General features: G+C 45.0%; 1 protein-coding gene across 1 annotated transcript in view; it reads right to left on the bottom strand.

Moving 5' to 3' along the window:
- LOC126365953 (translational regulator orb2) overlaps positions 1–22,845 on the bottom strand; it is a 1,712,650-nt gene that overhangs the window by 1,137,172 nt on the left and 552,633 nt on the right. Inside the window, exon 2 of the mRNA XM_050008737.1 lies at positions 5,799–5,913. Coding sequence (XP_049864694.1) covers positions 5,799–5,913 — 115 coding nt within the window. The remainder of the gene's footprint in view (positions 1–5,798; positions 5,914–22,845) is intronic.

Raw genomic sequence — 22,845 nt, 5'->3', positions numbered from 1 at the left:
AAGAGTGTAAGTCGGGGTAGCGTGTTCGAACTTATATAAATCCATGCATAGTTTGTTACATTTTAGTCATAACCTGGTGCAGAGGCTTTATGTTTAAGATTCTCAATCTTTCTATAGGTTATTTGCTTTAAGATATAACTGCGTTGGTCTTTTATCTTTGACAGTCATGGTCTCAGTTAGACATGCGCAATGATCCCCGCCGCCCTGCTGATTTGCAGCACATTATCTAGTCCTACTTAGTTTCACGTGATCTCTCGAGGCCCACCGCACGGCGTCCATGGAGACCAGGCGCAAGCCAGAGCTTAAGTCAAGTCTTGGTGTTGACGTAGTACGTATGTACCGCATTTTCAAAATGTGACTACGTCTATTCAGGCTGTTTTAGTTTTATTTCTAGACCATGCCCTCTTAGACAAATTATAGATTCACGTATATCTTCGGAAGAAGGCTCAATTATTTGGGCTGAAACCTATGTAAAGGATGGTTTCATTACCGCAATCGGCGCTGACATTTTCTTATATATAACCTTAGGACGTCACACATATCCATGCCCGAGGCAGAATTCGAACCTGCGACCGTAGCAGCCGCGTGGTTCCGAACTGAAGCGCCTAGAACCGCTCGACCACAGCGGCTGGCTCTCTTTCATCCACCAGACAGCCTGGACCTCGCACCTTCCGACTTCCATCTGTTTGGCCCAATGAATGATGGATTCCGCGGAAAGCAGTACGTGGGAGATGGGATGTTTACTGATGCAGCAAAATGTTGGCTCCGACGGCGAACTGAGGAGAGATACCAGGCCCTCCCAATGAAGAGGAGCAAAGCTGTCGCATTGAACGGAGGTTTTTGTGAAAAATAGGGTTTTGTACCCAAAACAGTAAGTAATAATATGGTCTACTGGAATCCCGAATAAACCCAACCTGCTTTGAAAAAAAAAATTATCTGTCATTTTACTTCATGTCTTTTAGTTTCCACTCAGCCGTCTTTTGACACCCCAGAAGTTCTTGTGAAAAGCCCCTGAGACATGTTAAGGGATCTGGTATTTCTGGTTTGGACGAGAACGGAAACCTTTTTTAAACACCTTTTTAAAAAAAAAAATGTATCACCTATGAACTAATTCTCTTGGGCACAGCAGGGTAAGGTTAAACCTACGCGAAGTTGCTGTTCAGTAGCAGCGCCTCTGCTGCTCTGCTGACTTACAAGCCGGTTAAAATCGCCGTCTGCTCAGGCGCCCCCTGTCCGGAAGCGAGGTGCGGAGGAAGCGACGAGACGGATGGCGGGGGAGGGGGGAAAGGACCTGCTCCCTTGCAGCACCGTCAGAGAGAAAGGCGTTTCCTAATTAAGGTCCGCCTGTTACGTGAAAGAGATTGATGGCCCAAGATCTGCGCTGCGCACTTCGCCGAGATATAAAGAGTCGGAGAGGAGCAACGGGCGAGGGGGACTCGCGATAAAGGGTGCGAAATTAGCCCTCCCTGGCAATAAGTTCACCGGTCTGATTGAGGGCTTCAGTCCGCGAGTGTGCTGCTCTCTCTTTGAAGGGTGCCAGTCTCTTCTCTTCTCTCCGCGCGATAATCATTGAAAGGAAAAACAAAATACATTTAATTCCGTGCCTCGAATGAAACTCGCTGGCGCTCGCGACTTGGAGAGCGTACAGGTCAATAGAGTCGCGACATTCTGTGTGCCTGCGATACGTCTATAACGGCGTGCACTAATTAGCTTATTTCCACCCCCCTGCAACTCCATGTGTGGCACGCTCGGTGTGGGTCCGACGCATCCCGCGCCACTCGACACGAGTGCCAGTAATTCCAGACCCTCTCTGACGTAAAAAACAAACTGTTTAAATTCAGTCAGCATCCTCTTTGGCTGCCACATATTTATCGAAATGTACTAGCAGCAGAGGGGACGACTTTCCAATCTTTCAGTTTCAATATAAGTAATCAGCTACGAGATACGATTTCTGGTTAAAGTATCACAGTTATTCCATTTTCCACGTTGTCTGTATTAGGATCACTATCAGCTGATTTCGGTGATGAGCCATTTCATGTGATTGCCGTGAAACCAAAGTTTACCACGTGTTACTCACGTCATTTGCTTAAAAAATTTTGGGCCCAATCACAGACGTATCTCCGAAGGGGGTAAGAATATTAAGGACTAGCTAACAAATCCGGCACTGCCCGACTATTTATTTTGCCAGTATTCTATTAGAAAGGAAAACAAAAAACTTGTAATGTGTGTAATATCGAGCAATTTCATGACCATATATTTGTGAAAACACTTTTGAAATTGTGAAAAAGTTTCTGTACGCTGGGCGCAGCTGCTTCACATGACTTCAGTGCGATTACGTAAACGTCTCGATGACAACGGCTCTTCATAGATCTGTAAATGGCTATTGTTTACGCCTACAACAATTTGCGCTTTGACGTTGAAAGTTGTCAAAAGCACTGTCAGTTATCAGGGATTTCCTAAAGCTGAATTGACCGTAGGAGTGTCTTGCCGGTAAAGAGTAAATGTATTAAAACTTCATGCGTGATGCTTCATTTTTTCACGCATCTCTGCGTTTAAGGCGTCATCTCTGTGTTTAACACGTCAATCTCTTGAAGTATGTGTTGTACAATGATATATTTATGTAGGTAATTCAGCAGCATATGTGGACACTGTCTGCGAAATATGTTAATAAAAAATATGTTAATAAAAAATATGTTAATAAAAAATATGTAATAAACTTAAACGTCATCCATGATGCGGCAGTTTTCATGTATCTCATTGTTTATAACGTCATCCCTCCTGAACTATGATAGGTAAATGGTTCCTAACCCCAAAGTGGTTCCTGTCTGACAGTAAGGCAGCTTTGATTTCAGTGGTTTAGGAGGAGGTGTGAAACATACATACAAACATAAATACGTTTCTGTCATATGTATGGCTATGGATGCAGCGGCTAATTTAACAACTTAAAATAGCGGTGGGACAATGGTCAAATCCGCAACGACAAAGTTACGCGCTAGACACATGTTAAATGCTACTTTCTCTGGATCGAAATGTGAACTGTGACGGTACCTATCGAAATGCTACGTTCCACTTATTCGTATGATAACTCTTCATCTTGCACCGTACAGAATACTCAATAATTTTTAACAGTGATGAAAATGCATTTCGGTACACATATAATTTGATTAGGTGACCGTCATGAACGGAACCTCTGATGTGAACTCCCTGTTTCCACGCATTTTCGTTTACAAACGCTTTTGTAGAGACTGGCACACTTTCCACATTGCTTGAAATTGATAATACCATGCGTTGTGTGTAACTGTAGTAGGCAAACGAATACGAAAAAAACGCAATTAATGAGTTTTATGTTCTTATTTTAACTAGCGACATCAGTGGTGTATGACTACGCTGTATAAATACTCTCTTTCCATTAATATGCACGAAGCTGTGATGGGTACCTGCGGGTATTTCCTACCATTGCATCTGCGACATGAAGAAACATTTGAAAGCTGTTTGCGACAGTTGTCCTTTACCTGTAAACAGCCCTTTTATCTGGAGTATGATCGGCATTATGGGCTGACCATTCGATTCCGTGAGCTTTCATTTCCTCAAATCCCTCTTCAGTCTTCATTATACTGGCTGAAGCAATATATTGTTGAAAACTGGAGTACCTCCAATTGTTGCCGCAGTGTGGGCATCAGAGAACCGGCTGCCCTTGTTTGACAGTCATCTCTATTCATGATTCTTGGAACTGAAAGCAAATGACTATAAAAACCGAAAAACTAAAAACAAGTTCTAAACATGACGCTTCCGCCGCCAAACGGTGGGAGCAACGCTATACTTGGTCCTATATGACTGCCAAGAAGTGTACTATTTAGATAAAACGTGACAGGTGGCGAGTAGACTGTATAACGATCATCGGTTTACGAGATACGTCATGCCCTTGGAATCATCTCGAAACAAACTTCGCTAAGAATAGCTCGATTACAGCCAATACCACTGGAAATAAGAAATTTGCGAGAACGTACGTTTCGAGCACAGCATCGTCTGATAGGTGAATCATCGACAGTCGGAAAACCAACAGAAGTGAACTGAAGAGCTTTAGGTGTTGTGCTACAGAAGAATGTTGCAAATCAAGTGAATCAATAAGATACAGGGTGAGGAGTTTCTCCACAGATTAGGTGAAGAAAGGAATATATGGGAAACACTGACTAGAAGAAGGAACAAGACGATAGGACGTGTGCTAAGACATTAGGGAAAAACGTCCATGGTACCACAGGGAGTTGTAGGGGATAAAAACTGTAGGGGAAGACAGAGACTGAAATACACACAGCAAATAATTGGGGACGTAGGTCGCAAGTGCTATTCTGAGATGAAAAGGTTGGCACAGGAGAAGAATTCGTGGCGGACTGCATCGGTTGCAGGGATTGGAATATTAAATTTTCTTGCTATTTTGACTCCTGTACTACTTTTTCTCTGGGATGCGGAATCTGGAAGGCGCCCTGAACCGTAAGGCCTGAAGGGACCATGAACATACCTCCTTCAGATGTACCCGTATTCTACTCTTTCATAATTTCACTGCATTTATCTTACTTCCTGGGGATATTAACAGGTGTGATGTCTAGTTAACAAACCCTAAGTCAGTGGTTCCCAATCTGGGGGTAATTACCCACTGAGCGGTATAACGAAATTTTCTAATGGGTAAAAAAGGGTTCATTAGTGCTTGTGTCTCAAAACTGAACTGTTTTCAAAAGATTATTATTATTATCATCATCACTATTCCGTAAAACTGTAATACTGATTACATAAGTTACCAATAATTACATTTTTTTATTTCAAATAGTAGCATGAACGCGTGAGGCAATGTGGCGGTTACAGCTTGTGAAATATCATCTTCCTTGTTCCTCACATAGTCCATTTACTGCACATGTACTTTGTATCATCCATCTGTGACAGGAAAATTGATACGTATATGCTTAAATAACACATGGAAATGCCTTCTCCGAGTTGGATGTAGTTCCCACAGTGGAACACAAACTGCTTCATTATTCACTTCGCTACAAAAAATGATCTAACTAATATCACAAAAAGCAGTAACCTTGTAATGGCTACTACACTGATGGGCGGCACTTGTCAGACGCAAAGCACTGCCAACCTAAGGTCTTCCAATTTCTACCATTACAGGGGTAAGGAGTGCAGCAATCCAGTGACACACAAGTAGTAGGTATACTGGACACCTGTTCACTTGGTTGATTTAAAAATGGGGTTGCGAAGCAAGTGTCACTAGGGAGAGGAGTGGTGCAGAGGAAGCACGTTTTGTAATAAGTAGCTACCATCAACATCGATAATTAGCTTTCTTTTCCGAGAAGGAGTTGTAGGTAGCACTCGCCTTTCACTGAGAATTACTTCATCTTTCTACAAATATAAATAAAATGTTGTTAGAATTAAGCGGTACCAATTGTCCCACTGGCTCATTATTTCTTGGTGTAAAGAAAACTAATAATCTTCCATCATTTGAAAAATAAAACCATTCAAACAAAATTCTTTTTCATTCCAAAGGTTGTTTAAGCGCTAATATTGATGACGGTGTGGGGAGGGGATCGGTACTAGCAAATATTGGACTGCACTCAGGGGGTAATAGTCTCAGGAAGGTTGGGAGCCGTTGCCGTAAGTAGTGTTTCCAGTAGAAGAATAAAGGTTATCTACCAACAGGCATGTTTGTTTAGTTTCTCTTTCTGACTACAGAATAATTTACATGAAAAAAAACTGTGTGTGGCAGGTAGTCGATGATGTGGCGATTTGGCAGGCTGCCGGCTTACCTTTCAGATGGTCTGGAGTGTCCCCAGCGCCGCGCATCACTTCATTCAGGTAGTGTTCGAGGCTGCGCATGTTGTCAAGCGGGCTGGTTCCATTCGCGTTGCCCATGGTTCGCTCCTGCAAACACACGAGACACACCCATTATGAAAAACTTTTTCTGTCAAGACAGCAAAATTTCTAGTGTGTTGCTACTGGAACGAGCTCCCGCTGCAGATCTCAACAGAATCCTTCTGCAGGTTCCACCACAACCCGTTAACATGACAAACATGCTGTGGAATATGAAAACGTAACATTTTTGAAAAATTTCCGGTCACGAAATATTCGTAATACATATACTTCACATATGTACTTGCAGTTTCAAGAACCGGCTGTTGTGGCAGAGCGGTTCTAGGCGCTTCAGTCCTGCCGGCACGGTAGCTCAGCGTGTTCGATTAGAGAATTAGCTACTCTCCGTAATACAAACTGAGTGAACGGATCAACGAAGAACCTAAACTGGTGTCATCGGACGTCCGCCCCGAACAAATTCCACGACAACATAGAACAAAATGAGATCACCCAAAAAAAAAAAAAAGTTCCGGAATCGCGCTGCTGCTACGGTCGCAGGTTCGAATCCTACGTTGGGCATGGATGTGTGTGTTAGTTAGGTTTAAGTAGTTCTAAGTCTAGGGGACTGATGACATCAAACGTTAAGTCCCATAGTGCTTCGAGACATTTGAATCATTTTGAACATATTCAAGAAGCACTGCAGATTCATAACGATACGTATTACAATATCGTCGTATGCAGCAGAAAAATTAGTTTTCTTTTGTTCAATGACCCAGTTTTCATTATTTTTGTGTGTTCTATAGAAATACAGGGTGAAGAGTTTTAAACGGCAGAAAACTAAAACAGTATATACAAGAAACTACACAAATTTATTACTAGTTAACGGTACATACATGTGTGGGAGAGTCTGTAGTTGGTGTCTGAAGTGTGTATCACAGCACACTAGCACTTAACATGTACGCCATTGCAAATGTGACACGTATCACATCTTGCGTCAATGTTAAGCCACGTGTTGAGCCACGTGGTGCGCATCATTTCTGAAGCGATTTGCAGAAACGCCGCTGCACTCTGCCTCCGTAGGTCGGCCAGATTGTGTGGTCTTCGAACATACGCTACTGACGTGACACAGCGCCACACACACACACACACACACACACACACATACACACAAAATCTGTAGCCGCTAGATCGGGGCTAAAAGGGGGCCACGGGATAGGTCCACCACGGCCGATCCAGCGATCGTTGAATATCTGGTTTAACTGTTCCCTCACTATGTGAGCCCAATACGGCGTTGCGCCGTTCTGTTGGTAGATAATGGTGTCCAGTATCCCACCTTGCTGTAACTCATGGACCACCTACTGCATATTGCTCGATCATTTCAAGGTGCCGGCCGCGGTGGTCTCGCGGTTCTAGGCGCACAGTCCGGAACCGTGTGACTGCTACGATCGCAGGTTCGAATCCTGCCTCGGGCATGGATGTGTGTGATGTCCTTAGGTTAGCTAGGTTTAAGTAGTTCTAAGTTCTAGGGGACTGATGACCACAGCAGTTGAGTCCCATTGTGCTCAGAGCCATTTGAACCATTTCAAGGTAACTAACAGCCTGCAAGGCGAAAAAGAATGGGCCGATAACGTTGTACCGATGTCTAAATGCTCGCTAGATCTCTGTGACAATCGAAAATTTCACATGCTATGCGACAAATTGAGCCTGAGCGCGTCGTTGTGGTGTAGCTGCCATTTTCGCTTAACAACCCACACACACTGAGAGCGTAAACTTGTGCCACCTCCGTCAAATTAGTTTCTGACATCTGGTGTCTGCGGTGAGAACTGCTCACTTTTGGCATGTCTCCCGGAGCATGGTCAGGGGTATATACATTAACTTAATAAATATGACGTTATACTTTTCTGACATCTCAGATGGATCACCCTGTAATTACGGTTAGATACGAATTTTCGGTTTCTTCTCACGGAACCTACTTGGAAAAAAGGCTCTTCATAGGTAACTAAATTTTTTTTTTTAAGAGAGGTACACAGCAGACACACAGCTGACACCGTAGGAGCTTTTTGGTTGCCACGGATGTTGAGAACCACGGAATCTGAAGACAACCCTGGAATACAGGGGAGAGACAGTGACACATCATTACAAAAAATCTCTTTCTACCTCAGTTTCATTTTGTTATTACTTCTACTTCTTCCTGTTTTGTCTAGAACATGAATAAATCCTGCAATCGGCTGTACTCTTTTTTAGCGGTTTTTCTCTGAAATTCCGAATAACTTCACTGAATTTATACGTCATTTACCTGATTTTAGTGCAGCCGCCACAAATGGATCAACCGCATTATTTCTCTAACTTTTACAGCGCTTTGTGCCCGGCATGGTGCTACACACTTTTTTAAGCCACCGCTGCAAAACGAAAGACTCGCTGAAACGGCGAGGCAAGTTTCCGAAGTTTATTCCCGCGAAGGTTGCAGGAAACAATAATTCTTGGCTTCTTATGAACTAAAGAATCAACTTTTGCCGGCGGGCAAGGGGAAACGAAAGTTGTCGCGATAAATCACATTTTGTCGGAAGAAGGCAGCGAGGCCAGGCGCGACACAATCAGAGCAAGTTGGCGGCGTGCAGAGCGAGAGCACAAAGAAACAGCGTGCGGGCAATCCAGCGGCCGGCGCCCCCAGCGGTGTGTGGGTGTGACGGGGGCGGGGGCAGCGGTAGCAGCGGGTGACAGCCCCGCGGGTCACGCCGGCGTGGCTGTTGCCCCCGCTCCCTAGAGGCCTGTCCACTGAGCCCATGTCGAAGCTTGTACCTCTCCTCTTTCTCCCGCGCAGTCATGAAAGAAACGGTCGTGGTCATCGCCCACATGGTATTCAGGGAAGAGGACATTGTTGATCAACAAGATATTGCAGTGCCTGTGTTGTTCGGAAAAACGATGCGATCTTTCTTCGGATACGCAGGCCTTACCACACCTCACGGCCAGACCCAAACTTCCGTATGTCGCCAACCACGTGTCTACAGGGTGAAGAGCATTTAAACCGACAAACTCTGGGAGGTTGTAGGGGACATCAAAACAAATATTTTTTTCCTATTGTCACTTTTTCTATTACGCTCTTCAGTTGTTAGAGGCCGTATTACAATCTTCAGTTGTTAGAGGGCGTATTACGCTCTTCAGTTGGAGGCAACTGCTGTGCACCAGTGTAGTAGTGCATTGTCTTTGTTTATTAATGGAGCGATACACCTGGAGTGAGTACACTGATATGGGTGTGCGTACTACGTAGCGCACCACAACGGACGAGCTGCACAGCGGGTTTATCAACAATATCCTAATCGCCGTATCCCGCATCATATGATCTTTGCTGCGGGAGACCGGGTCATTTAGCAGATTACCTGGACAGGGACGCCGTCGTACGGTAAGAACGCTGCAATTTGAGGAAGCTGTCTTCCAGCATGAGGAGCGGGATCCTTCAATCAGCACTCGTGAAATTGCACGTAACATGGGGATGAATCAGACGAATGTAAGAACAGTCCATCGAGAGCAATTGTTACGTCCATTTCACTTACAGCGTGTCCACAACCTGGACCCGTTAATTATTCACCCAGAGCACAGTTTTCGCAGTGGTAACTGAGAAATGCATCCTACATTTCCATCCTCTGTGCTGTTTACCAATGAAGCAATGTTCGGAGGTGATGGAGTCCTCAACATGCACAATTCGCATTTTTGGAGTGAGGATAACCCACATGCCACAGTTACTAGCGCTCATCAAGTACGGTTCTTCGTTAATGTTTGGGTCGGTATTGTTGGGGACTGTTTAATTGGGTCGTATCTGCTACCTAGGCCATTAAATGGCAGGCACTATTTTCTCGCCAGAGCATTACCAGAGTTGCTGGAACAGGTCCCGCTCCCTACAAGACAACGCATGTGATTCCAATATGACGGAGTGCCAGCACATTTCAATTGTCTTGTGCGTCGATTCCTGGACCGACGATTCCCAGAAACGTTGATCGGCAGAGGTGGTCCTTTACCATGGCCTGCTCGATCCCCAGATATGTCCCCTCTGGACATTTTTGTGTGGGGAGAGATGTGCAACCTTGTTTACGCAACTCCTGTTGCATTAGAAGAGGGTCTGGTTGCCCGGATAGTAGCAGCAGCAGGAAGAATTCAGGACACTCCTGGGGTTTTTGGCCGTGTCAAACAGAACATGATACCAGGCATTTTTCCGACGGTGTAACCATTGTTTACGTGTCAATGGAGGCATTTTTGAAAATCTACTGTAATTGAAATTGGGTCGTGTTAATGAGTTATCTCTTGGTTATAAAAAAAATGGAAAAGTGTTTGTTGGTTTAATAAATGTGCCGCCAGAGAAATCTTCCTCTACCGGTTTAACTACTCCTCATGGGAAAAAATGACATTAGGGAAAAATAATTGTTTTGATGCCCCCTACAACCTCCCAGAGTTTGTCGGTTTAAATAATTTTCACTCTGTATAACCAGCACTTCTAATCCCTTACGTGTACTCCCGTACAGGGAACACATTTTAATTAAAAGTCGCTTGCTCGGTGTCGGCGGATATATACGATATTGCTGTGCCTGTGATATTCCGAATTACTATGCAATGTTCCTTTGGATGTGCATGCACTGCGGCGACTACAGCCGTTATGAAATGCCTTCACGCTTTTCATTCACGATAAGCTCTAAATCTGGATTAGAATCTCAATCTGGCACAAATATTCATTCTCGTAATTCCATTATACAGCCAATGATTGGTCATATTCGCAACTGCGAGTACATTTCATGTTCTTCGTAAGAACCGTAGTTTCCTCAATGCCTGTTAGTTCGGATATGCATGCACGTCCGAAGAAACGCTGCAACGTATTTCTGAACAACACATGCAATGCAGTACCGTGTTTATCCGCCGACAACGGGTAAGCGATTTTCAGTTAAAATGTCTCCCCAGTACGGGAATATACATAATGGATGTACAACTGCAGGTTGCAGACACATGGCTGACGACATGTGGAATTTTGCGTCTGGCCGTGAAGCGCGCTCGAAGAGCCTACTGATAAGGCGACCGTTTGCGATAAGCGGGAAATCCGGGTTCGAGTCCCGGTCTGACAGAAATTTTCACTTTCGTCATTCCACTGTACAGCTGACGGTTGTCTATGTACGCAACTGAGAATACACTGCATGTGTAGTTAATCGACGATGGGTTCAGACAACATTAGTCGTCAGACCCAGGTCAGCTTCTAGAGTTTATACTTATGAAACTGTTTAACTATGACTGGTCTAACACGGAGCAGCGAGAGTATTAATTACTGTCTCCTATATGCATGGACTCCGAAGACTGCATCGGGTTGGAAATTAAACATCGCAACCAGCCGTTTCTTAAAGAACCAGCTGCTTCCTAGTAGCGCCATCAAAATTTTACAAAAGAAAAGAAATCCCTTAGTGCCTCACCACACCCGTAAACAACACTGACGGAGAATCAGACACTTTCTACATTCATTGCGCAACACAACTGAATGATCACTTTTCCGAAACTCCGGAAATTTTGAAATTTGTGGCAAGGTCTTATGGGACCAAACTGCTGAGGTCATCGGTCCCTAAGCTTACACACTATTTAATCTAACTTAAACTAACTTACGCTAAGGAGAAGACACACACCCATCCCCGAGGGAGTACTTGAACCTTCGACGGGGAGAGCCGCGCAGACCGTGACAAGACGCTTCAGACCGCTCGGAAATTGATGTGAGTGTAAGGTGGGCAAATGATGTCACATGGGCAACAAATTTCACAAAAATCTGCCAAGCGCCACTGTGGATGTGTCACGCGAGCAGAAGGTCGCCACACCCCTCTTACCCATATTCACTTCTTATTTTGAAGCCTCTGTGGTGGGAGTCAGAACGGCGAGGCCCAGTGTCGAAATCACGCGGTTTTCTTATGGGTGGCCGACGAAAGCATTTCAAACACAGTGCCGCTCAAAATCGACACGTAAAGGCCTCAAAATGTGGCATTAGTGGCGTCAATGAAACCACGCCTTTTCTTGGGGCGTTAATTCCCATACATTTCGCGTTCTAAAGCCACAGTTCGCAGTGCGATGAGGAAAAAGAGGACGCTTTTGACCACATTTGGCAGTCCTGACATTCCTGGACATTTCTACCCTTATGTAAGGGTATTGTGTGGCTGCATATCCACTGAACGCAATCGCACTCCTTTGGAGTGCAGCGCGACAGAAATATTTGCTCTCGTGCACAGGTCGGTAGCACTAAGGACTGATCAAAACCATTGGTTGAAATCTGATCGTAATCCGAAGCATAAAGAGTGCTTATGTGTTTTCAGCCCTCGTCGTAGACGTGACGTTGCACTAACATTTTTCCATTTTTTTCAGAAAAATTGCTATGTCTGTTACTTCGGTCAACAAATACTTAGCTTGCTAGTAGCCTACAATCAACACAAGACTGCGGCCGAAAAATCAAAAGCGTCTAATTGGGCAAAGTGCAGTCCAGACTCAGCAGAGGCCTTTTCCGATGTAGCAGCCCAAGAAGAGGAAACGTAATCAGTATTGCCACTAACTCTCTGGCTTTGAAACGTAAATCCGTCGATCCTTATGCACTACCGCTGTGGTCTTCATTAAATGGAAAGCTGCGAAAAACTGCGTAACATTCTGCAGTAAGTCAAAAACCTCCCTACTAATCTCTTCGAGGGTCCTTAAGGAATATCCCAGTTTCAACGGCCAGGGCATGTTGGATCGATTCAACCTTCAGTCTCTTCGCCAATCAGCATTGTGTTGCACATTGATTGCATTTTGTGGTGTCACCGCCAGACACCACACTTGTTAGGTGGTAGACTTTAAATCGGCCGCGGTCCGTTAGTGTACGTCGGACCCGCGTGTCGCCACTATCAGTGATGCAGAACTAGCGCCGCCACACGGCAGGTCTAGTCTAGAGAGACTCCCTAGCACTCGCCCCAGTTGTACAGCCGACTTTGCTAGCGATGGTTCACTGACTTCTACGCTCTCATTTGCAGAGAAGACAGCTTAGCATAGCCTTCAGCTACGTCGTTTGCTATGACCTAGCAACGCGCCATATTCAGTTACTATAATGTATTCTGAACAGGTAATATTGTGAATCATGTACCGGCAAGAGCGACGTTCATCATTAATGGATTAAAGTTAAGTATCAAACGAATTACGTCCGGTTTCTGAATTCTAATTCCTTGTCATGTTCCAGACTTCACGTCAGTATAGTCCTTCCCTCCTCACGCCAGCCTGCGTGAGCTAAGACGCGTGCATTTCGGTCTCCTCTAGTAACACGGTGTTCGCTCTTCTGCAAACACAACAGATTTTACTGACGCTATCCATCATTCAGTTAAAGAGTACTGTACTCTGTCCATGTAGGACTGTCGGGTACTATTCATTACATCCTAAAAGTCGTCAGAAGTAACAGACGTCGTATTCCAGGAAAAGTGTTCTGTGTGTACTCAAGCAACAGCAGATTGGAGCTGATTAGTGGTTAGATATTCAACAACGGTATACCTAACAATATTTGTTGAGCCTTCCCCTTTCTTATGAATGAAGACGTGGACTCGGATTCTTTGCCCTACTCTAAGGCTTATTGCGTTGAAGAACAGTAGGTTTGCCTGTGAGAGATAATTTTCTTTTGCGTTAGACCTGCTACGCCCTTCGACACTTTGGAACCGTAGGATACGTAGTTGCGAAGTTGTGTGTGATCCCCGCCGGCTGGGAGGCTCAGTCAGTGACACGTGACGCGCCGACGCACCTCAGGGAAAGTGGCGGCGCGGCGGCCACACATGGACGGCTGCGCGGTGATTAATAGCGCGTGTAACGCGCCGCTCGCCGCTCGCCGCCCGCCGTTCGTTCGCTCGAGTGATCGACGCTCGCCTGCGATCGACAGCGCGGCTCGGGTGGCCACTGACTCGTGAAACCAAGTCCCCAGCGCGGAAGCGGTCACCAGCCGCGGCGGCACCTTTGCACGCGCCCACTGCATATACCGCCCTTAGTATTCAGCGGGGGCCGGGTGGAGCAAAAGCACAAAGGAGGGTAAGAATTCACGAAGCTACCCTCATCCGAACTGCACAAAGGGGTATTTAGACATTTTCCTCTCCTGCAGTGAATATACTCAACTTTTACGGGGAAGGCGATTTAATTTACGTTTTGATTTAAGTGTTTCAACGATATCCTTCCATACAGAAGTTAAAGAAAAATGTAAAAGTCGAATTTCATCATCCCACTGATAAACGAGAAATGGAAACGAGACTATCCTAACACTAAGTTGGCTCTACTCGACCGTCAGCATTATGCCTTTGCACAGCTACCTGTAAAATTACTTTGTGGGTTCGAATTCTCTTGAGGTGAAATTCCTCTTTATTTCCAGCCTCTGTCTTCTTAACTGTGCTCTAACAGTCCATAATAATATTAAAGAACGATTTAATACTATTGTACTCATTAAAAATATTATAGGCATATTATAGGCATATTCCTCTTTATTTCCAGTCTCTGTCTTCTTAACTGTGCGCTAACAGTCCATAATAATATTAAAGAACGAATTAATACTATCGTACTCATTAAAAATATTATAGGCATATTGCTGCATCATCTTATAAAGTACTTAAAATTTAAGTGATTTATAATATGACAGGGCAATAATATTTTTACAAAATTTTAAACCGCTCATGCACCTAGCTATGATGATGAGATTGAGATGGTACTACCATTGTTCACAACAAATTTTCTTTTCTGATGTACCCAAAAAATTAAATTAATAATAAATGCCAGAAAAAAACCTGAAGATCAAATCTATGCTAAATCTCTAACTTCTGGATTTGTGAACGGACACCCGTGGAATCAATAACCTAAAGCCGCATTTTATGAAACGGAAAAAGACTAACTTGCCGAGCGAGTTCAGAGGAACTAAGAATTTGCGAAAGGACTAGCATATTTCTGAAAATGCGTAACCTGATGTTAAATGAGTGTTTCGGTGACACTATTGGTTTATCAAGAAACCGACAGCCAGTTTGGTACTCACAATTTCGAACGTGGGCTCCAACATTACTATTTGCATTGTATATTGCCTCTAAAAGCCAGAGCGACGAAATTCCCTAAAATTGTTTAGTATTTGTGTGTAGAAAAGTTATTCAGTGGTGACGAGAACTGATGTCTCATTAAGTCAAGAGCAACTGAATCTGGAACCGTATATCATCTCCTGTCACGTTCAATGAGGCACCTATGCGGTGGAAGACAGTTTCATTAAGACATCAAAAGCGATGGGGAGTCATTCCCATCGATGATCATTCGAGTGCCACTCCGGTGATTGATCGTAGCTAGTAACAAGGCGCGCACGTCTCACTCGATGGTGTCCTAGGTGTGCTTAATAAGATTGGGGACAGGTAACGTGCGAGGCTGTAACAGCAGCGTTATGCCCGTGGACTACTTCACAAAACATTCTGCCACCACTGAGGAGAGTGCTTCATTGTCTTGCTGAAGGTACATGCCGGCAGCAGAATGCAGAAGGCCGACAGATGGATACACATAACGTGATGGCAGGTAAGGTTCTCAAGACGTTCGCCAAATCCAAATACTTTCGTCGGATAGCGTGATTATCGCTCCAAAGAACTCGTTTTCAGTCGTCCATAGCCTCTTTACACTAACTCGTGCGTCGCTTAGTTCTGACTACAAAAATTGTGTGGCGTATGAGGAACTGCTCGGCCACTACATCCCATATTTTTTTTTTATTTACTCCCGACGCACAGTAATTTAGCTAGCTGGTTTGCTGGTAGAACTCTGGAACTCACTAGAGATTCCTTCCGTTGATTTCACGTGATTTTTTTACAACCACCCTCCGCAATGATCGCTGTCCGTCAGTAGATGAGGTCTGCTGTGCTTGTTCCTTCATGTTTCCTCTTTATATCTGCATCGACTTAAGGTCGATCTGAGCAGCTTTAAAAGAGCTAAAATGCTGCTGATCGATTTGTGACCCAAGTGACACCCAACGGCTAGTCCACATTGGAAACCACTGTGCTCTCTTGACCGACGCATTCTGCTCCTACTGTTTCTCTACTGACAACAAAACACCCCCGTTTGCCTTTATAATGCCGCGTCCGCCTCTCGTGACATGTAGAGGTCAATCCCGCATTACATAGAGATGTCCGGCTGCTTTCGATAAGTTAGTTTTTTTTCTTTTGGATTCTTTATAATTTATTTTAAACAGTCTGCAGTAATATCGGAAAGCAAAGAAAAGTAGAGGAACAATTTTCTTCCCTGCTTGGCTATATTCTGTTCAAAATTACTTTAGGGTTGACATCTGCAGGAGCACATGGAGGCACGGAGTAGAATTGCTACAAACCGCATGGAAAACATACGTAATATTATATTTCCATCAGCTTGCTTAAGGTAGCAAACTGATCTCTGCACAAAGACGGAACTTGGATCGGTGTGATCTGAAAGAACCGATCAATGTTTTTATTTTAGTCTCATTAACAAATGTTGAGGACAATACACGGAAAGTTTATAAAGATGCATTTTGCCGTACTTTCGAAATTAGGGAAAGTTATCCGCTATAGATTTTTGTCATTACTCTGTACAGGCGAAGTCTTAAGAATAAGTCATATTCTCACCTGCTACAAACTGGAACTGTGTCACCGATGTCTATAAAGAGATAATCTGAGTTAAATGTGCGGAAAAAGACTCGATCTTTTTTATTCGTAACGTGGTGTCGCCGTTTCGCTTCTAACATACAACGCAAACATGACTTAACAAAAAAATTATTCAAATAGCTCTGAGCCCTATGGGACTTAACTTTTGAGGTCATCAGTCCCCTAAAACTTAGAACTACTTAACCCGAACTAATCTAAGGACATCACACACATCCGTGCCGAAGGCAGGATTCGAACCTGCGACCGTAGCGGTAGCGCGGTTCCAGACTGTAGCGCCTAGAACCGCTCGGTCACTCCAACCGGCCATGACTTAACGCTATACATACACTCACTACAGTCATCTACACGTGCCAGAGGCATTTAATACGCCAATCTTGCACGCTGAGGAGGGAAGGAGGCAGTCTGCGCGAAGGCTATGAAAAACCTTCCCAAACAGGCGGCTGAACTTGCCCTTCGGGGTCTCCCACCTAACCATGTCATACGATTTTACTTTCAAACATCTGACGAAATTGCTTCTGACGTTATTCAAAATCACGCAACAAACGATGATAATAACAAATAAAATATTAACCTCACAAGCATAAGAGATGAAAAAAGCGAAATCACAGCGGATAACGAACAATCACACAGGATAGGTGTAGTGCAGGTGAGAGATGTAGTGACGCTGGTGAAGCTTTGTCATCCGTCGATGGTTGCTGCGACCACAGGTCTCGTCAGACTGCGGAATGCATGGTCAGTCTGCGGAATGCCTGCCGTGCTTCCTGCGTGAGCCTCGCCCCGTTACGGCATCGGAGATGTTATTCTTAAAGTAATTTTGAACAGACTTAGCAACGTCAATACTAGGTGCAGGAAGCGGTCTGCGTCGGTCTGCATCGTTTATCCCGAGGCCGCGGAGAGATGAATATTTTTGGTGCCTTTACTTTCACATAGGCACGGCTTGTAGCTAAAGACTCTGAGGCGGAGGAGCATCCCCCAAAAAATATTAAAATACGTGTTTCAGTACTGTATTGCGGAGCTACCACGAAATATTTCGAATACCTTTAAACAACAACAAACAATTTTTTTTAAACTGTTGATATTGAGTGAGGTCTTTCAGACAAGGTACACTGTAGGGTCCGCCTTGAAATGCTGCTTAGTTCCATGCAGCAGAGATTTTGGAGCGGATCTTCCACCGAGTACAGCGCTTATGGGACTCCAGAAGGCTCAAAAAACTGATCCTAAAGCCTTCCTTGCTCGGGAGTTGGCAGCTAACGTTGACGCGTTCGCGGATGGGACATCCGACCTCAAGAAAGACAGCGCCATTTGCCCAGGGGGCGAGCTGATTAAAGTGATTTGTGCTCTCAGCGCTCTCCAGCGGCCATTGTCGGCTCAATGTGACTTACAAACCAACAGTTTCCTTACGAAATTGAACGCGCGCATAAAACGAAGAAGAGCGAAGAAAACCGCGAAGGAGATTATTGACACGTCGATGGCTTGAAGAGCGAATTCCTGATAGGGGAACACTACATAATGCTATCCAACAACTTGAGTTACATACTAGTACAACTTACTCGTAAGCTCAATTGAATTTTCATCCCATTTCCGGTTTTAAAATGAGTATACTTCAGGTATGGTGTCTGATGTCAGTTTGCCCATAAATAATATCCATATTTCGACGTTCCATTGACTAGTAAAACTCTGAAATAACGTACTTCATGACATAGATCACAAAATTGAGATTTGTTTCTTTTAAATGGAAGAGGATATTTTTTCGAAGCTGCTCACCATAATTGAAAAAGATATTGAAGCGAAATACAAAATATGATCTAGTCCATAAAACCATAAAAATATTTTACAGAAAGTTTCGCAACAGCAAAACCTTCCTGTGAGTAGTTTGTATCTACTTGATACGTCGACTGACAGTTACTTCAAGATTTCTGGCCTCTGGGGAATCATTCCAGTAATTGGAATTTGCAAGAAGAATTACAGCAAACATCGACTTTGGAGATAATACTTCTATTAAATGAATACGAAAGACCCAGAATCTTTTATGAAACGAAAGAAGAGAGAAAAATTTTGAGCTACCTTTCTCTACACAACCCGGAACTCACGACGCTACCAACCGCGTTACACATTCGAGGCAGCAATTAAATCTCCTTATATGGCATTCAGTATCAAAAGACTATATCTACAGATGTCATTATTTGACATTTAATGTGCAAATTATATCAAAAAGGCGCAGTTTTGATAAATCACCATAACGCTGTATAACTGAAACGGTATACTTTCGCAACCCAGAAGCTATAACACTAAAAACTTCAACTGCAAGGAGTGATGTTTAACGCCATACAATATGGCGGCCCCTATGCTCTGCTTGCAACGCAAAACGACGTCACATCTCACTGGCTATGTTCCTGTCCACGAGGTAAAACTCTGGCATGCCAGACTCTTTATTTCACGCTTTGGAGTGTAGCGGAACATAGAATTCCACGCTCTGACATCACCAGATGTTTGTCCAAGTGCGTTTTCACGTCCCATGAGAGGACGACTTAAGGGAGCTGTACCAAGCTCCACAGATTTTTCACGTTCCGTTGCTTATAATGAGGGGGAATCAGCAGGGTGGCAGAAACTCCAGTTTCGAGTCTCTGTCTCTTTACCTCTCGACTACGCTTTGAACGTCATTAATCGACGTTTACTATCAACGTTCTGATTACGTTAAAGATATTGGTGTACGGCAAAATAAGTTGCGCCACTTATAGAGACTTTCACGGACAATTAGATGAAATAGGGACGCAAAACATGCGTCGTCACTTCTAGTTGCAAATAAGTCCTTGCTTGCTAAAGAAGTTTGTTTATAACGTGCGTTAGTGCCAAATTTCTTTTTGTTAATTGGGGTGCACTTTCACGTTTTTCTTCATGTCTGCGATACATCCCGATACGAAAAGAACCTATTTCGAGACATAATTCAAAGTGAGTGTCATGTGATGTTTCAGCGTGCAGTGTCAGATTATGAACGCGAAGATATCATGTTCCACCGCCGGGCAGACTTCCAGTTTTCAAGTTTATACGACAGGCGTTCAATAAGTAATGCAACACTTCCTTTCGTGGCTTTTTTTTAAGTGCGAAATTTTTTGTGGCACATCGTGAAACAGTCCCGCTTCAGCCCCTATAGTTTCGAGAAGTTCTGACAGATAGCGGCACTATATGTAGCCTTGAAAATGACGTCTGTACCGGATCAGAGAGCTGTTATTGAGTTTCTTCTGCCGGGAAACCGGAGCATAGTAGATATTCATAGGGGCTAGGAGAATGTCTACGGTGACTTGGCAGTGAACAACAGCCTGCCGAGTCGTTGGGCGAGGCGTCTGTCATCATCGCAGCAAGGTCGCGCAGACTTGTTCGATCTCCAGCGTGCCGGCCGGCCTCAAACAGCTGTGACTTCTGCAATTTTGAACTTGCGGACCTTCTCATTCGAAGTGATCGACAGACTGCAATCAAACACATGGCTGCACAACTGGACGTCCCCGTTGGCAGTGCTGGTAGACTCGTACACCGGTTGGGGTACTGAAACGTGTTTGCCCGCTGGGTTCCTCGCCGCCTAATGGAAGACCATAAACAGCAACCACAGGCCATTTGTGCGGAATTCTTGCGCGTTACGAGGCTGCGAGGCTGATCGTGACAATTTTTTGTCGAACATCGTCACAGGCGATCACTTCAAACCGGAAACAAAACGGCAATGCATGGAGTGGCGCCACATAATCTCTCCCCCGAAGAAAAAATTCAAAGTTGCACCCTCAGCCGCAAAAGTGATGGCACCGGTCTTTTGGGACTCTGAAGGGGTATTCTGTTTGACGTCCAGCATCATGGTGCAACGATCAACTCTGAAGTGTATTGTGCTACCCTGAGGAAATTGAAGAAACGACTTCATCGCCACAAAAATACAAACGAACTTCTCCTACTAAGTAACAACGGAAGGCCTCATACAAGTCTGCGCACTCGATAGGAGGTCACATAACTTCATTGGCTTGTTCTTCCTCGTCGACCCTGCGGCCCGGCTCTCGAACCTCCCGAATTCCATGTGTCTGACCCACCGAAAGATGCACTCCGCGGGGAGCAGTACGTGGAACATGGGGAGGTTGTTGAAGCAGCAAGACTTTGGCTCCAACGGCGATCAGCAGAATGGATCCATGCGGGCATACAGGCACTCCTAGCAAGGCAGCGTAAGGGCGTCGCCTACAACGGGGATGACGTTAAAATATAGGGTTTTTGTAGCCAAAAGAATGGTAAGTAATGTGGTGTTTTAGAATCCTGAATAAGACAAACTTGTTACAGAAAAAAATTGTTGCACTGATTGCCCCTCGTATCTGTCAGGTTTCAGTTCCTTTTTTCCCCTTTAGGACTCTCGCACACTCGAGAAATTGAACACGAAAGTACTGGATTAACATGACCGTAGCATCTACATCTATTCAGACAGCCAAGCTGCCCTGAAATCATTGGCAGCTCCTGCGACAAGATCTAAGATTGCTGCAGATTCACATAGGGCTCCGGTGGAGCTAGGGGGAAGCAATAGGGTGTACGTAGTGTGGGTCCCTGGCCACTCAGGGATCTGTGGCAATGAACAAGCCGATAGATTGTCTAGGATGGGGGCAAAAACTCCATTTATTGGACCAGAACTTGTCTTGACAATCACCAAGACTATGATCAAATTAGAACAACGGAACTGGCTTAGGAAACAGCACGTAGGATATTGGACCAAGGCCCATAAAAAAACATGGTAAGGTAATGACGCCCAAGCCATGTTTTAAAAGAAGCTCTGTAATCCTGGGATTGAACAGGCAAGAGATCAAACTCATGACTGGACTGGTGACCGGCCATGGGAACTTCAAAAAACACCTACACACAATGGGTATAATGGAGGAGGACCCTAAATGTAAGATGTGTGATGAGGGTGAAGAAACTGCATCACATCTCATCTTTGAATGCATGGCACTGGAGAGTAAAAGATACAGAATCTTCGGGACAACTAGACCTGAAGAAATTGTGTCTAACAAAATACTGGTAGATGGACTCCTTGGACTATTTACGGGCACTGGTTGGCTTATCTAGATATACAGGGAGCGATACCGCAGAATAAAACTAGTTTCGGTGCGGGCAAAGGCGGGTTGGACCTAAGCTGTTTTAGCTCTCCTGTTAAAATCAATCAATCAATGGATTAACATCCTTCCTTGTACTGAAACTACTTTGCGCCTGTGCAAACTTCTCTCTGGACGGCGGCGTGTCGTGATGCTGCCTCGTAGTGAAGGCGAGCGGGAACGGGAGCAGCGCGAGACGCGGGGCAGGTAAGGGTAACGACAGCGCGTCCCGTCTAATCCGGGCGGGCGCAGACAAAGGCCGCAGCCCGCGGCGGGCTTCCTTTCTTGCGCGGCCGGATTGATTATCTCCTGACCGAACGAGCGGCGCGTCCTTTATCACTGCCTCCCTGCTCCCTCCCCGCCGTGCCACTTGCTCCTGCCAGCTCCCACAGAGCACCGCCGGCCTGCAAGCGCCAGGCTATTTTTCACCATAGACAGAGTGCACTTCCAGATTCCCTGCTCCACCCTACAGGACCGCATACTCCATTGTTGGACTGTAAAGAGAAGCGATTACAAGCACTGCGGAGTTCACTTCGATCCGGCAGGAAGGTGGCTCGCGCTCTCGATTTTCAGCATGTTCCTCTGATCAGTCGCCCTTAAGCCGTCATCTCACCGGACGTGAAGCCGCTCGTGGGCGTGGAGCGAGGCCCAGAAGGACAGTGACGCGGACGTCACAGCACCTTACAAGACAGGTCTCATGAGCGTCAGCAGCCGTCTCCAACGGGGAGCGAGTAACTACTCCAGACGAGATTAATATTTCTTGATTCGGTGTTTAACTGCATGCAAGTCCTCGATAGCACACGACAAAATTAAAACCTTTGGTGGGCACCTTTTCAATTAAATACTGATTTCCCGTAGGCCCTGCACGGAGCCGAGCGTTCGCGAAATGTGGCCGACAAGCCAACTAGTGTGACGTCACAAATTCGTTGCACGGCCCATGCATCTCGTTGGCTCCGACGTGGACTTGGTGACGTCAGAGCTGAGCGTGAAATAAAGTCTCTGCCACGTCAGATTTTTGCCTCGTGGGGAGGAACGTGGCCAGTCAGATGAGACATTATATTCGCGTCCCAAGCAGAACGTAGGAGCCGTAATGTTGCGTTGGTTAGACTACATATTTGGCAGGTTTTCTTTATCATACAGTATGCCTACGGTGTATGAATGTAAGCAGTTTCGAAGCATTAGCAAATTGAGGATCTCTCGAAAACGCATCGTTGTAGCAAACGATTTGTTGTAATAAA

Source organism: Schistocerca gregaria, chromosome 4, assembly GCF_023897955.1.
Source record: "Schistocerca gregaria isolate iqSchGreg1 chromosome 4, iqSchGreg1.2, whole genome shotgun sequence".
Lineage (NCBI taxonomy): Eukaryota > Metazoa > Arthropoda > Insecta > Orthoptera > Acrididae > Schistocerca > Schistocerca gregaria.
Note: the sequence above shows the minus strand (reverse complement) of the source record. Positions and strands in the feature narration are given on the sequence as shown.